At 40.0% G+C, this 17,753-nt stretch overlaps 1 protein-coding gene across 1 annotated transcript in view; it reads right to left on the bottom strand.

Moving 5' to 3' along the window:
- EYS (EGF-like photoreceptor maintenance factor) overlaps positions 1 to 17,753 on the bottom strand; it is a 670,725-nt gene that overhangs the window by 441,778 nt on the left and 211,194 nt on the right. Inside the window, exon 10 of the mRNA XM_089530993.1 lies at positions 754 to 878. Within this exon, the coding sequence (XP_089387119.1) occupies positions 754 to 878 (125 nt within the window). The remainder of the gene's footprint in view (positions 1 to 753; positions 879 to 17,753) is intronic.

Below are 17,753 nucleotides of genomic sequence, written 5' to 3'. Positions count from 1 at the left end.
GGCTTAAATTCCACTGTCACATTGGCAGTGCAGCACTAGCATAATGGGGCTGTCTTCAACTTTTCCCTGCAGCTTTAGGAGACAAAGCTGACTTGGGAGTTTCCCAGTCCGCTAGAATTTTGGGGAACATGAGACAGATGGAGAGATTGCCTCCACTACCACTTCTACCAGACCCTGACGCTCTATGCCAGGAGGACCATCTTTGGATCCTGCCCTAAATCTAGGATCCAGCCATTATATTTCCCATCTATGATGTCATGGCTGAAAGCCAGATAGAAATTTAAGCCAAACCCATTCATTGCCAAGTCAGTTCCTAGAATGGTCCTAATTCAAAATGCAAACTATTTGTTCTACAAATTTATTTTTACAGTAATATTTTATCATTCTGTCCCACACATGACAAAATTAAACACTTTAAAATGCTAATTAAAATGACTGATCTTATGTTTGGACTCCGGACAATCTTTAAGTGCATTCAATTGCTTCCATTCAAAGAAAAATATATCTTTCTTTGTTTCAGGGCTGTTTTTTTAATCAAGAGGTTATATTTGTTTCCACTTAAGAATAATTTCTGAAGCAAGTAAAAAGGAATTTCTTGGTACGTTATATTCTGTTTACAGGAAAAACTAACCACATAGCTAAATTTCCAGTATGCCCCTTATAAGCCTGGTGAAGAATGTTCTCTACAGCCAGAGTCCTTCAGTAGTAACATACTGCAATTTTTAAAAAAATGTTTTATTTTCCACCAGTTACCTCTCTGACATCTGCAGAAGTAGCCATTAATAAGGTCTTCACAGACTGAGTTGTGTAGGCAAGGTGAAGAGTTGCACTCATTGATGTTTATTTCACAAAAATGACCCGAGAACCCATCTGGGCACCTACAGATATAATTAATACATAACTAAGCATAGTATACTTTAACATAATATTATGCAGCAATAAATAAAGTACAGACATCACTGACATTCTCCAACTTGCTGTTGTCTTGTTCAGCCTCCCACAGTGATTTGCATGTATCTTATTGGCTAAGTTGACTGGGGATGGCTAAAGTTATAGTCCAATATATTGGGAGGGTGCTAGATTGGGGAAAGTTGGTCTGGTCTTTTATTGTTGTTGTTGTTATACAGATCTTGGTAAGCGGACTTACATATGCAGGAATTAGATTTGCACAGTTGCATAATGTCTACATCCAGTAGAGGGCAAAGTGCCTGATGCACATTGGGCTCCACTACACATCAGGTATTCTTGTTGCTGTCCCATTAGACATCTACATAATTCTGTAAAGGGGTTTTGTATTGCCTCTGCTACATAGCTAAGCATACTAAAGTTATGTTAACAGGCCATATAAGATTCTGTTACATGCTTTATAGTCTTCATGCTGGAGAAGCTAAACTCTGCCCCAGGAACCATCCTCCTAGGCCAGCACTGGAGAAGTCACCATCTTTCATGATGGCAATGCCACACTGATTTTCTATACTCCTGTCTGAACTGTGATTGAGAGTGAAATTATTTTGATGTCTTTGGTGGATTACGTTCATTTGGGGGTTAAAAGGAAAGAATAGGATCATATGGGTTTTGCTCTCAGCAGCTTTGATACGGTCAGCTGTCAAGACCTTCTGGAATAGTTTAATGGGTTAGGAATTCCAGGTGGGAAAGATGCAAATGAGTGTTTTGAATGACTGTTGCTTCTTCCCCTGTGAAGTAACTCATGGGCCCTCACAAAATTACATCCTTTCACTCTTAATGGGCCATGTTTACATGAACTCCCTTGCAGAAATTTTCTATCAGCTTGCCCAGAGATATCATTGATAGCACTCTTATCATTCTTTTTCAACTAATTTCGATAAAACCACAGCTGCCTTATTTCTTATTTCCACAGAAGATTCAAAGGCCAATGTCTGGTGCTTGGGATAAGAGGCAGCTACTCCACTTCAAAGTATGTTTGCTTAGAAATGATACCAGATAAAATGTCAAAATAACAGCTGCATTGCCTGTGAAGGTAGTGATACTAATAGGAAAGAAATGAAAACATGCACTTAGAGGACATCAACATGTTTGACAGTCAAAATATTCAGAAGACTGGTAGCGAGATGAAGATTCAAATAACAGCCGTTTTAATAGTGACCTTGATTTGGACAGACCAGGGTATCTCCCCCCTCCCCAGGTTCTTTTCTTAATAAGTGCTTTTAACATGTGTTTCTACATCCATTGACAATAACAAATCTGAAGGCTTTATCTCTTGCATGCCAGAAATAATTATTCCTGACCAGTCCACCCACCCCAAAAAATGAAACTGAAGGCGAAAGCAACTGAAAGCTGTCTCACTTCTAAGCTACCTTTATTTGTTCATATCAGCAGAGGTCCCTGATGAAACTTTTGTGTCTTCTGGTTAAACAGCTCTCTTCCATCTTATATTGAGCCTGCAACTTTCCAAATGTCACACTGCCTTTCCCTCCCTTCCTCCCAGACTTAATCCATATCCTGCTGTAACCCATTGTTCCTTGTCTCTGTTTCTCACTTATACCCTTTTCTCATCTCTTTTCATCTATCTGCTGACATTTTGCAGCTTATGAATAATTTGTATAACTGCCAGGTTGAAGGCGAAAATCTTGCAAATGGCCTTCCTCCAATAGAGCCATTTGCTGGTTTTTATTCAGGGGCAGTCATTAACATCAGTTTTACCTACCAAGGCAGCCTTTGCTTACTGTTTACTGGGTTCAATTTTGCTTGGCTGTATTGATGACTGGATTGATACAGACTATTAAATTGTTTAGGATTCATTCCCTCCAGAATGCATGCTATATCTCATGAATTAAGAAAAGAGTTGGAGTATTTCTTCCTCCAAATTAGGGGTCTGAGGAGAATAATAAATCAAAATGAAACAAATTCCTCTTGAGTTTCCATGAAATAAGACAATCTACAGAAAAGTTCTTTTGACATTCGTCCTGATTCCCCTGCCCCTCCCTACAATTCAAATCTGCATTTTCTGGATAGAATAAATCTTGTTAACTACTCCACTCTAACAGGCCAGTTCCATCACTGCGAATTTATATTGGGGTAGCTATACATTATTAACAAGCTACGAAAAGTCACTGGCTAAATGTCATGGTAGCTGAGATATAGCAGCACCTTGGGATTCATATTGCAAACAGTTTAGTTTTAATCATCTTGGACCACGAGGTGCCTTGACATTTGAGGGACAACTTTTCCTTTTTAACTTCAACTAGAGTCAGACCTCTATTATCTCAGCTATAATTTTCAACCACGGCAGTGATAGAATGTTTTACCTCCTAAATTAAAAATGTGAAAAATCGATCTATCATGGACCTTATCATTCATTTAATCAATGTTCACAAGCAGGGTTGTGGAATAATAATAAAACAAGACTGAGCAAGGTCAGCTGATAATTCTAGCATCTTCAGAAGTGTGCTACGTTCAGTTCAATTTGTACCATTATTGCATGAATGCTACTAGTCAAACTGTACTAAAGAGAGATGCTTCTGGATGGGGAAGAGGAGGAGGAGGAGGAAAGGAAAGAGGAGGAGGAGGAGGTGGAGGGGAAATGGTACACTGCAATTCCATCCAACAGACATGTCTATTATATCCCCAAAGTATCAATCCACAGTGCTAAATTAATGTACAATTATAATAATTTTCTACTAATACGAAGTATTTTTTTTCAGTACAGAGGAAAAGACACAGCTGGTATAAATTCCACATGCCAGTTTGTCTATTCAAAGAGATAACATTAGTCATAGGAAAAATAAAAGAAACAAGCACTTTTTGTTAGCAAAATAAAAAAGGGCTATTGTTCTAGTATATAAAAGCACGGTAGATGTTTGAAATCCTAGTTCTATCACACATGCCTCTGACAAGCTGAAAGCTCTTTCATGCTCTCAAAAGTTACAGAGAAATGTTTCAAGCTCAGAATTTTCTTTCAGTCCTTTTGATTTCTTTCAAACCTTGCCTGTCTAATTTTTGTGACTATTATTTTAATTCTCTTATTATTTTCTGTCTCTACTCACAGACTAATTGCCAACTTCCATTTAATAGAAAAATCAAATGGTGAACTCCAAGATAAAGGAACAGTCATGGTGTACAAAGCTTTTGATGTTGCAAAGAACCTTATAGACTCTACCCTTGATGCAAGAAACTGGAATCAAATTTCTGTTAAAGCCATTCCATGCCATCCTTATAGTTAAACATATTTTAAAATGGTGGCATTCATGGGTGCTATATAGACTTAGGTTTTTCCTTGGGGAGGTTTAAAAAGAAAGGGAAAAGAGGAGGGAGGAAAGGAAAGATGGAAGGGAAAGAGAGAGAGAGAGAGAGAGAGAGACTGCCCCTGAGTGTGTGTCTGTCTGTGTGTGTATATATCACAGGATTTTCTTAGGCAAGGAATAGTCAGAGTTTGTTTTGCCAGTTCCTTCCTCCAGATATAGCCTACAATCCCTGGTATTCGTTAGCAGTCTCCCATCCAAGTACTAACCAGGGCTGACCCTGCTTACCTTCCAAGATCAGGCAGGATCTCGTGCCTATAGGACATTTAGGCAATCCTTGAATAATACTTGCCACTTAATTCAAAATTGTGTGGCTGTCATTTGTAACGTTTACTGCTCTTATTTGTTTTCAGCAAAAGCACCATGAACATGACAACAATCTGCCCAAATTATTTATTCTAAAGTTACTTTTAAACTTAAAACCATCCCCACATAATTGTCCTTTGGACAGCCAGGGGGTGATGAAATATAATTTTCAAAGTAGAAGCCTGGAATGGGACCAAGGATTTGACATATTATGCAAGGCTGACATTTGGAAAATGTAAACCTTAGCTTTTGCTGCCAGCCTTCACCTTGCCAGCCAAGTGAACCAAGTGGAGAGATGCTGAGAGTTTGCTGATGATTTAACAAAAGATTATACAAGGTGTTTTCTTTAGAGTATAATATACTTTTTTAATTTCATCATCCCAATGCTGGGTCCCAAAATCTGAAACCATGTGTTAGAGAGTGACTTCAATTTATAGCTTTTGCGTTGGTCTCAGAATTTAAGCTTATCTACACAGATTTAGGGGGAAACACTGCAGACTTCAGATGGACGATTCAAGGTAAACTTCAGATTTTTTGTTTGTTTGTTTGTTTTTTGTGATGAGGGATTCATACAAACTGCCCCATCTCTCAATGGTGAGTAGCTTTGGTGGGGCAGAATCCTTCATATGACCATCATTGTCTGCTGCTCACAGGGAGAATGCCGTTGAGCAAAACAAAAATTCCTAACAACTGCTTCTAATTCCTTTGGCATTGCCCCTTGCATCTGAGTCAGAGGAGATATAAATGGCAATTTTAAAAAAAAACTGCACAGTTTTTGAATATTATTCACAATTTCAGGACGCGTTCAGTACAAAATTCACACAGTTTATGCAGAGAGCAGCACAGATGGCTGCCATCCTATTAGCCAGTTACAATGTCATGAGCTAGGCTTACAATCTCATCACTGTTTCCTCTTCACATCCATGATCATAAATGCTCCCTAAGCTCAATTGAAAACCAAGCTAGCACACTAGGGGAATAGACATCTGTGGCCCTAACAAGTAGGGCACTACACACATCTTGCCCCTCCCATTAATGAGCAGCAGTGGGTCAATGAATTATGGCAGGACCCCATTGGGACTGATTCTGGTTGGCACATAGCAGCTGGGAGGAGGTTGGATGCATTATCCTTTAGTGCCCCACTCATCAGCACCATAGAACTCTCTCTGTCTACATTTTAAGGTAGGAGTCAGACTGGGAGACAGAGCATAACTATAACATTGTGGCTACACATCTGCTGCAGAATCATGGCCAAATATTTCCTGCAGAGACAGTGCTGTTACCTGTGCAGAAAATGCTATTTTCTCACAAAAAAGAACACATGCGAGTTTTGTATTGCCTTACTGTGAAAATTCTCACCAGGATTCTTCTCATCAGGATTTTTCAGCACTCAAGAAACACAGAAAGCAAACATTGGAATCTTGTATTAACATCATGCACTATGGAGTACCATAACTACAGTCTGCTCTTTCTTCACATGGGGCATCCATTCCGGACCCCCCCCCCTGCATAAAGGAAATTCCACCTATGCTTGAACCCCATTTCAGCATATGCTGAAAGCTGCGTAACGCGTGCCCGCGTGTGACGTGGGTGCACTGTACTGTGCTATGTAGTAGATTCAGTCAGACACCCTCCCCCAATCCCACTGAACAGTAAGAAGCTACTGGGATCAATGGGAGCCTGTTCCCCTGTCAATCAAGAAGTGGCTGCTCTCCTGTGAGTAATCTCTGATGTGGCAGGCAGAAAAAGGACCACCATCACAAATCCCCCATGCACCAGAGATCACTTGTGTGGTGGGAATGGGAATGTCAGGCAACTGCTTCTCAATTGATGGGTAATGGATCTCCACTGATTCCAGTGGCTGCTTGCTGCCAAGTGGGGTTTGGGGGGACTTTGATGGTCCCTATGTAGGGATTGTAAATGCATAACTGAATTATGAACGCATAACTCTTTTACATACTTGTAACTGCCCCAAAGATTCTGAACTATGTTTAATAGTCAGGGCCAGCTTAAGACATTTTGCAGCCTGAACCAGAATTGCAAATGGCAGCCTACCTAAGTCAAGGCACAGGTTAACCAAAGTCAGCCAAGTTACTGAGACAGAAACTCACACAACCACCTTTTCTGTTCCTCGAAGCAAAAATAACATATTCAATGGGTGGAGTCCTGCATGGCTCAACATAGTGTAGTAGTTCCAAGTGCAGAACTAAACTACTGCTAGCCATTCACTGCCCCATCACCACTACTTACTGTAGAGCTGCCTATTCTATGCCTGCTGGAAAGTGGGAAGAGATGAGACAAGTAATCTGGATATGTCCCTGTTAACAGATGCAAAATGATTGCATCATCTGCTGAGGTCTACTGGGAGATCTCAGCAGACGGTGTAATCATTTTATGTCTGGCTACGAGGACAAAGTCAGATGCTTCTCCAATTCCCCCCTCTCCTTTTCTCAACCAGGCACAGAATGGCTGGAGATGGCTGCAGCAGCTCAACAGTAAATCTGAATGAGTGGGCTTTGTTTGGTGCAGAGGAAAGAAGCAAACACCAACTTCTGCACCCTGTTGCTGTCAAGCTGTGTTTTGCAGTCACAGAATGAGAAAACTTTCCTAGTGGTCTTTTCTATCCCTTCCCCTCCATATGCAAACATTCTACACATAATAGAAATGCGTATTGCTTTTATTGCTGTCTATTTTGAGGCAGGTGTTATACAATCCTTAGTTTACAACAGCACTAAATTAGGGTTTCAAGTATCACCTTTTTTTCTTTAAACAAATCAAAAACAGAAAAAATTCTATTAAAAAATCCATTTTCAACAGTTTGAAACAATGCTTTCATTTATCCACGGATGTCGTATTTTGGTTTCTTGTGAAAGCCTTCCTTAATGAACAAGAGATTGCCACAAAATAAAAACTTACATTAACTTTTTCTTTTTAAACTTTCACAGGGTGAAATACTATGTCTTTGACCAAGCTGCAGGGAAGAAGATTGCCTTGAAGGCTGCTGCAGAAGGCTTTTTCTCATTTTTGTTTGTTCCCCCCTTCATGTCTGCAAAGCCAGGAAACTGAAATCCCATGATTACTCTTCAAAGAACTAACTTTTCAGGGGTGTTGAACATTCACAGTTCCCAGTTGCTTCTATTGGAACATTTTAGAAGGCTTTCGCAATCCAGGGTGAACAATCTATGTACGATTTCTGGTGTCCCTCCTCTCTCTTTTCTCCTTTTTCTCCTTTCCTACTCCTAACGTGAATAACATTTACTGTTATTTTGGATAGTGGAATCAACTGTGAAAACAACAACAACAACCAGACAACTCAGACCAAAATGAAGATGTACTTCCTATATGAAATATAATCATCTTATATTTGTGCTTCCAGGCCAAAGTTGTTGTAGGCTTACCATTGGATATGCTTTTTAATCAGGAATAAGCTCTGTTGAGTATTTCATATTATTTTGCACTATAGACAATTCAACTGTGATATCAGAGATGCAACTGAGATGCAAAGCATCTGACACTGACACTAGGATACATCTGTACCCTCAGCATTTGCTGACCTTGGCATAAATTAGGAGTGTGCAGCTCCATGGAGAGCCAATTATCACCATCACCTAACCTCCAGTAGGCTACATCTCTACACCCAAACAAAACTAGAAGTTAGGTTTTTGGCCGTTTTGGGAGTTGTTTGATGATCATGAAGCAGGTGGAGAGGGAAGTAAAGCCTCTCTATTTCTGACTATTTGAAGACAGGGGAATCACCAAAATTATTAAAGGGGAGCTGTGGGAGCTTGGAAGATATCCTAGAGCGTTTCAAGGGTTGCAAAATTGCAATTTGGGAACACACTTAGGCCCAGTAGAGACGGGCAGGAAAGGATGATGAGACACTGTCCTTTTCTGCCCCGGATCAGTGCTGCAGCAAATGCACACAACACCGATCCAGCCTCCGTAGAGCACAAAAAGAAGCTGTTTTTTCCCGGCTCACTTTTGTGCATGCGAAGAGGCACCACAGTCACTGCCGAGCGGTTTTATCACACCCCTTTTGCACGGCGCCATTTGGGTGCTGCATCAAAGGAACGTCATCATTGCATGCACCATCTGAACTGCTGCATGTCAAGATGGTACCTGGGCAGCATGGGGAGGGCTCTGAGTGTTTGGCTGCTTAGCCCTCACCCCACCTGCAGGACGGGCCTTTTTGCCCATCTGTACCATACCAGTGTATGTCTAGAATGAGATGAGAAGATTTAGTTCTGATGGAATTCTGCTCTCAAAGTTTTTTTAAGTTGTAACCAACAATGAGAGAAAGGGGGAGGGATCAGTTTTACTCACGTGTCCTTTCAATTGATGCCAAATGAGTCTGCTTAATTTTTAAAATTCATTTTGTTTTAAAAGAATTGTGCCATTATTTTACCTGTATTATATAGCAACCAGCATTACATCAAAATGACATCCTAAAAATGTTTTAGCCCTCAGGGGTTATGATCTTTAGTCTCCTGTTTTATAGGGTTTTTAAGAACCATTTTTTAGTTTAAAAAGTCACTTTGTCAATTTCCCTCCTCACTTTCTAGATATAATAGCCTTGAAGAAAAATGCTCCCTCCCCCCATGCTTTAGCCTTTTAAGAAATGGATTAATTTTAAAAGCCATCTACTAATCTATTAGCACATAAATTAAGCAACAGGGTTATGTAACATCTAAAGTTTCAGAACCTGTTCTCCATACTGTCCACAGATGAACATTTCCCTGCATTCACCAAAGGGTAAAAAAGGCTTCCACCCATTTTATATGAAGAAAAATAATAAGGAAAGCTAATCACTATGTGCCTAGTATGGCTTAATCCAAAATGAAAATGCAGGCTCAGCGACAGCGTTCAGTTTATTGTTTGCATAACACTTTACCTACAAAATAATTCAAAACTCCAGCTACTTGCTGAATATTTTAGACTTTGGGTTTTAAGGCTTTAAATCAATCTGTTCTATGAATAATATTTTTAGTGGCTCTTCTAAGTCCAGAAATCAGATTTGTCTTAGTCAGCGACACCTGTAGGGTTATGCTCCTTCCATTTGCTTTCTGCATGTTGTAGACCAGATGATGAATCAAACAGAAAGCTTATCAAAAGGATTTTCACTGTGAGATCAACATAGTTCAGGTGTATTTGAAATAACCCTTCTGGCATTCAAAGGAGTAGTCATGTTATCTTTTGCTGCAAGGCATGTCTAGTACCTTGAAGAGTAAGGGTGCCATTCAGCTCTATTCCATAACATTTTAGGTTGCACTGCTTTCAGTGGGGGAGAGAGTGAAGTACACATAAAAATGTATGTGCTTGGCAGACTCCAATCCTAATTTATTGCAGCCTGATTTTTCCTAAGAGTTATCTTAATTGATTTAGTAAGTAGAAATACCCATGCCTGAGTAAATTAGTTGGGTCAGTACAAGCTACTTGGCAAGGCTATGTTTTGTCTTCAGAGCATGTGGAACTGTCAATGAACTCAACTAGGAAGTGCTTATTTGGAAATGTCATTTGCATGAGCTGGTGCCCCTGTGTAGGAGCAACACATGCTGTCACCATTATTTATAATATTCCGAAGGACTCTTTTGCCTCGTCTTCATTTTAAGTAATGGAATCGGCAACCCCCAAAATATTGTACATACTCATGTATAAGTTTAGAAATTTTAGTCAAAAATTGACCCACCCGCCCCTCAAAAAAACTGAGTTGACGTATGCATGGGTCAATGCACATATTGTACTTTTACTCTTATTTTACAAAGGAACCATCCTCTGGTGAAAGACAAGAGTGTAAACTGTCCTGGAAGGACTGACCTGCTTCTAGTGTTTCATCTATGTATGCTGTGTGGGTGAGGATGCACCAAAAATCTCCTCCCTAACACTCTCTGAAAACCATTGTGAATTTAGGTGCCAAACACACTGCAGAAATAATCCCAGTTTGAGACTGCTTTATGGGCCCTGGCTCAGTGCTAGGGAATCCTGGGATTTGTAGTTTGTTGTGGCACCAGAGCTCTCTGGCAGAGAAGGCTAAAGGTCTCAGGAAACTACAGTTCCCAGAATTCCCTAGCACTGAGCCAGGACAGTTAAAGTGGTCTCAAACTGGGATTATTTCTGCAGTGTGTTTTGGACCTTAGTTAGCTTTAGGATCTAAAGAGGGATTGCAAGTGCATTCAGGTGATTATGTTTATAAGTGTTCACATGTCCCCAAAAGCTGGTTTTATCAGGTGAACTAGATATTACTAATCCCTGGGAGATATCCTAATGAATTAGGACTGCATACATATCATCTGGGTTTTTTTGCCTTTGAGAAAGTGGAGGCAGAACATGGGATTTTATTCTTCATTCCAGATTCTAGGACAGTGATTCCCAAACTTTGGTCTTCCAGCTGTTTTGGACTTCAATTTCCATAAGCCCCAGCCAGCTTGGCCAACATTCAGAAATTCTGGGAACTGAAGTCCAAAACATCTGGAAGACCAAAGTTTGGGAACCACTGTTTTAGGAGGACCTCTTGAACTGCACAAAACCATCCAAATAATGGTTGTGAGTGATTTTGCTGAAATCTGCAGATATCCTTGAAAGGTGTTTGTATTTCATATTTCTTTATCTATGGCTCTATATCTACACATTTGTATTACTTTTCTTTTCTTAGGGAAACTTCATTAAAAGGGAGGAGGGAATCCAGTCCCAACAACAGTCCACTAATCCCACCCCAGAAAATCTTAAATATTCTCATATCTAAATCCTCAAAAACCCATGAAGAAGAACTAACAAAATTCAGCATAGTTGCATACATAATGAAGTTCTTTCTTCTACCATCTTGTAGAGAGGGCCTATAGCTACTTGATGTGATCCTAATTGACATAAGTGCAGAGGCAATCGAAAGTAATAATTTGTAACTCATTAATCTTTATATTTGTTACAAGGCCTAACTGTACATCTCACATCAGTGTGTTAAAGTACATTTGACAAACAACGCTAGTCATTAATCAACATTAGAAAACAGGTTACAGCTGAATAAATAGCAGCATCTGCCCTTTTTTCCCCCCGATGAAACTTTTGCTTTGTTTTGTCATGTTTAATGGGCACAGTAACAGGAGGGAAACTATGGTGTTAATGGGCATAATTATTTACATTATCTTCCCAGATTCTTCCCCTCCATATCATCATTTAAAGAAAAAAAAATCTTGGCTGAACAGGAAGCAAACATTTCTGCTGGTACAAAATTGCCTGGATTCCATTTTTGATGGGTCCTGAACAGTTGGGAACAGGTTTTTTTTAACAAAACAAAACAAAAAAAGCTATATGCATGTGTATGTACGTGCCTTCAAGATGACTGTCAACTTACGACAACCCCTTTGTGAACTAAGAACTCTCACTTAATATTTAAAACCTGCTTCCAGGGAATGCAGGAAATGATCCATCTAAGTCACTGCCTAAAACAGTAAGCCAAAAAACTCCCTCTGGGAGCCATGACTTTTCCAACAGAAGGCTAGTTCACAGAATATGAAGCTTTCTTTCCCTTTGAAAGCTTTCTGTTTATCAGTTCTTCTATTTGTGGTGTACTGCATGCAGGTGGAATAAAGAAATGTACATACCAGCAATCTGTTGGTTTGTGAAAATTAGTACTCCCTCCTCCAAACAAAACATTCCCCCCCCCCCCAAATAAAACCCCACAAATCCTGAAGGTCTAACATATTTTTCTGTTTGAGCATACTAGTAGGGAAAACCAAGACAAATAATGTCTGCAACAGATGAATAAGATAGATGTCATGAATAGCAGAGCAGAAGATCTGTCAAGCGTGTAACGGTAAAGATAAGGTATTCCCTGCTGACAAGGTTGTCAAGTTGTGTCCGACCATAAGGGGTGGTGCTCATCTCCATTACTATGCAGAAAAGCCAGTGTTGTCAAAGATGACTCCATGGTCATGTAGTAATAGCAATAGCAAGTACATTTCTATACCGCTTATCAGTGCACTTAAACACTCCTTAAGTGGTTTACAAAGTGTAAGCTAATTGCCCCCAATGATCTGGGTACTCATTTTAGTGACCTCGGAAGGATGCAAACCTGAGTTGAGCTTGAGACCTTTCGCTGGTATTGAACCCGCAAACTTAAGGTTTGTGAGTGAGTGGCTGCCGTACAGGCATTTAATCACTGTGCCACCAGGGCCAGGATGACTGCACAGAATGCCGTTTACCTTCTGTTTGGTCATGGGACACCTGGATTTTGCCCCAGGTTACAATTTCTCTATTTAAACCCCAACTTTCCTCTGCTCATCGGACTAGCTGGTTTGCAGGCAGAAACTCTGCCCATCAGTTCTTCGCTAAACCCTTCTCTTGCTCACCAACCTATGTTGCCTGGGAGCGACTGAGTCCCACAGTCCATTCTTGAAGCAGCAGGAGGAGGAGCAAAATCCAGGCAGGTAATGTATCTCTGTTAGAAAAGTCTCTACCTATTCCATGCTAACGCCTCTATTTCTCAACTTCTCCAGTGCTTGTGTGAGTGTGTGAGTTTGGTGTGTGTGTTAACCCCTTTTAATACATATAATTTCTAGAGAATTTGTTTCTGTAGTTCTTTGTCTCCTACCTCCATAGACATAGACACTGGTCCCTAGGCTGAGTAACCCAGCCATTTGTTGAGCTATTTAAATTCCACTAGATTCTTGGTTACACTTCCCACCGAAGTGGTACCTGTTTATCTACTTGCTTTGCCAGTGTGGGAGTCTGGTTTGGTTCTGTCAAAATGCTGAAACAGAAGGAGATGGTAGTAAAACATCTGAGGTGGGGGGTCACAAAAGGATTAAAACAGGTACAAACTTTGAAATAAGCATGCACATGCATCTTGTAGCACCTTTGAGACTGACTATGTGAAAGAAGCTGTAGCATAAGCTTTCATGGACTTGGGATCCATGGACAGAAAAAATGGAAATAATATAATTTGACACCACTTTAACTGCCATGGCTTCATCCTACAGAATCCTGGGATTTGTAATTTTGAGAGGCATCAGTACTGTTTGGCAGAGAAAGCTAAAGACTTTGCAAAACTACAAATCTCAAGATGCCCCAGGATGGAGCTACAGAACTTAAAGTACAGTTTAGGGAGGAAGACCTCTTTCATCAGCAGGGGGATCCCAGGACCATGTCCAGATGGTGTGCCATCATTTGAAAGGAAGAAGGCTCAAGGCTCTCAGCCACACTTTTCTCCTTCTCCTCCTGTAGGATGGAGCTACAGAGCTGCATTATTTCTACAGTATAGATGCACCTCAGGTCTACATCCTCGGATGTTTGGAGTGAGCTGGCCCCCAGGATGGACCTTTATAAGCAGACTGTATGAAACACCACAAAAGAACAAAACTTGTGGGTATAGTGATGAGGTGACCAGTTCAGTTTTAACTATGAGCATTGAGGAACAAAAGCAGGTGGAAAGATGTTACCTCAGGCCAGGGTGATCATATGAATGGTGGAGTAGTTTTTGAATGTGGTGTGTGCAAGCTGGGAACCAGAAAGGCGATGTGATAAACTAGCCAAGAGCATCCTCACTAGGCTGGGGAATTCACCAGTGTTATACTGTAGTGTACAGTGCCAGGAAACCATTGTCTCCATTTAACCTAATATTGATGGATTCGAGTTTGTGGATATATCAAGTTTCTGGGGTGGGATTCTAATTCAGCTGTTTCTCTTTCTAACCTTTTTTTGTAGTTTTTTTGTTCAAGGACCACTGTCCTGAGGTCACAGATGGAATGCTCAGGAAGACTGAAATGTTCTGCAACAGGTTTTTTTGTGTATTCCCATTCCTAAGATCTGATTTATGTTCGCCCAATGCAGAGTGCTGAAGGGCACTGTTGACAGAGGATGATATATGTTACATTAGAGTATGAGCAAGTGAAAGTGCTTCTAATATTGTGGGCTATATGATTAGCTTTAGTAATGGCATTTCCCAAGTAGATGTGTGGACAGAACTGATATCTGGGTTTGTGGCAAGACCCTTAAAATAGGCAGTGAGCCAGTATTTATACTTGGTGTTCTGTAATAGCTTTTTGTTCAATGAACAATTCCTTGTTCTTGCTTTAACCTCTCTGCCTAGATCTTATTCATTTAAAGCATATGAGCCACATATACATGAAGATACTTGCCATATACACATAAACCTGAACTCACAAAAAACACACATTCATTATGTACCTTAGGACCCTTGGTAGTAAACCCTGGTAAAAGGACAAGGTGGGTGTCAGGTCTCCAGGGTTAGTTTCTGAGTCAGTAATCTAGTAGGGGTGATCCATCACAACATGTTGATATAATCCTTAACTGAGCAGTGGAAGTGTGATGAGCTGGGTCCCAAGAATTGAGCAAGAACTGAAAAGATGAGCAAGAACTGGACAATTGAAGAAAACACTTTTTCCCTTACTGGTTAGGATTTAATCTAGTTTAGTCTAAGATTTACGTCTTTAAAATATTTCTGCACTTCAAAGCAAAACCCCTCCCAAGGCAATTGGTATGTAAAAGCTATTCAACAATACAGTACATGAACCATAATTAATTACAGCAGCAGCATAGGTGTTCCATTTCACAAAAAGCACAATATTGGTGCCCATTAAAATGACAACATACACAGATTGTTGCCATGATTCAACTAAAAGTAGACTAAGGAACTGACTTCTACTGCACTAAACCACTGGCCTATCTAGTTCAATGTTACTGGCAGTGTTGCAGAATTTCAAACACACACACACACAGGGGCTTAAATCCTTTTGGGACCCAAAGGCAGCATAAAAACAGGTACATAAATGGGGTTCCTAGTGCAACTATGATATATTGTAACCAAGGTGATATATATCTATGCTATGCTAAAATTATATAAATTACATAACATGCATACTCTTGGTCAATGTGTGTGTTTGGATACACAAATACATACAGTGAGCCCTTGATATCCACTAAGGTTTGGTTACAGGACCCCCACGGATACCAAAATCCATGGATGCTCAAGTACCATTGTATACACTGGTGTACTGAAATGGTATCCCTTAGATAAAATGGCAAAATCAGTGTTTTCTTTTTTGGAATTTATATATTTTGAACATATTTTCAAGCCATGGATGGTTGAATCCATGGATAAAGAATCCATGGATAGAGGGCCAACTGTATTGCTTTGAAATACACAGCAAGCTTCTCAAATGTATGCATCAACAAGGCAAGGTGCGCTTTTGCCTCACAATCTCAACTCCCTACCTGGCATACATAGGATCATTACTACTCAGAGTGGTGACAGGACATAATTTTGAAGCTCAGTGAGCATGTAATGGATTTAAAGATTCCAGCTGACCTAAGTTTCTTTCAGGTCAGCTGGAAGGAATGCGATTGCAATGGAATTACTGAGCTGACCTGCTGAATGACCCAATTTGGAATCAACTTCAATGGGTAAATATTGTTTCCATGGACCACTCACTTATCACATTGCCATGAGACCTGAGTCTGCTTTGAAAACAGTGGATCCATCTCTATTGCCGAAACAAGAAGAATATAGTTTATAAGATACTTCCTCTGAATAGAAGGTGATCAATGGATGCTTTCATCAGGCACATTGATGCTGGAGAGTGGAGCCTTGTTTTTTCTCACAGTATGCAGTGAATATATGGGGGCACTTATAAATGTCTATGTCTAATGTGTGACAAGACATAAATAAATGGTAAATGATTCACACTAGTGGTAGCCTATTATGTGAAGAGAGAGAACGGAAATAATCAGTGTGAGGCTATTACATATTGTCTGGCAGGCCACATGTTACTAAGCAGGGCTTAGTAACATGTGGCCTGCCAGACATTGTTGGACTGTGGTTTGTTTCATCCATTGCCATTGACTAAGCTCACTTAGATTGATGGGAGTTGCACTTCCCAACTTCTGGAGGACCTCACTTCCCTATCCTGGTATCCTGCATATTCATTCAATGACCTAAAGATGTTAGTGAATGTGCTGGTATCCTCAAGGCTGTACTTCTGCAATGCGCAGTATGTTGAGCTACCTCTGTATCAAGTTCGGAGACTTCAATTGGATTAAAAAATGACAGCCAGATTGATTACTGTGACATCCAGGAGTAATCACATTACACCAATATTAAAATCATTCCATTGGTTGCCAATCAGTTTCTGGGCAAGGTACAAAGTATTGGTTATTACCTTTAAAGCTCTACATGGTTTAGGTCCAAGTTAACTAGAGGATTACCTCCTCCCTTATAATCTGTTCCACACACTCGGGTCCTCTGGCAGACATTTACTCCAGTCAGCCAGGACTAGGTTGGCAACTGTCAGCCCAGGGACATTTTCTTCAGCTGCTCCTGGACTGTGGAATAACCTGCTAGAAGAGATTCAATAACTGAATATGTTGTCTGAATTTAAAACAGCACTGAAGACCAGTTTTTCCTTGCAGGCTTATGCAGACAATTTTTAAATTATGAATTTTAAATGATTAATTTTAAAGGTGGATTGTTTAAATATGTCAATACTTTGTCTTTTTAAATTCTATGTATGCCCTTTTAAATTGATGTGTATTTTAATTGGTGTATTTTAATTGATGTAGTATGATCGTTAATTGTTGTTGTTCTCTGCCTCGATCCATGGGGAGATGCAGGTAAGAAATAATAATAATAATAATAATAATAATAATAATAATAATAATAATAATAATGAAAGAGGGAAGAAAGAAACACAGGTCAGTAGCAGTTCCATGTTTCAGTTCATTATGCTGAGAGATTTAAATAGACTAATCGAAAAGCTTATGAATTATCCCATTCAAGTATATGTTGTAATAACAACCTAGATCCACTTATTATTTCTGACAAGAGTAAACTTTTGTAAGTATTGACTTACCAAATTCCCATTTATTCAGTGGCTCTCCTTTAGTTGGAATTCACATACAGATTTAGGAAAATGTGAGAAGTGTCCATGACACAGGTCCTTCTTGTGCTAAGCTTTCACTAGCATAGTCAGAAGTAACATTATAAACTCCTGCCATATGTCTAGGCGCTTCTTTTCCTTTTCCAGCAATGGAGGAGGGATCAAGCCCTACAATAAGTGGCCACAGACAGGATGCTAAACCTCCTGGGAGTTGCACTCCAAAACCTCCTGAGGGTAGCAAGTTGCATATCCTAGGTATCGCTGGTGATTTATGATGTTT

The sequence above is a fragment of the Sceloporus occidentalis genome, unplaced genomic scaffold, assembly GCF_023333645.1.
Source record: "Sceloporus occidentalis isolate IW3139 unplaced genomic scaffold, rSceOcc1.0.p SCAF_6, whole genome shotgun sequence".
Taxonomy (NCBI): Eukaryota; Metazoa; Chordata; class Lepidosauria; order Squamata; family Phrynosomatidae; genus Sceloporus; species Sceloporus occidentalis.
The sequence above is the reverse complement of the archived record's forward strand: the minus strand, read 5'-3'. Positions and strand labels throughout refer to the sequence as shown.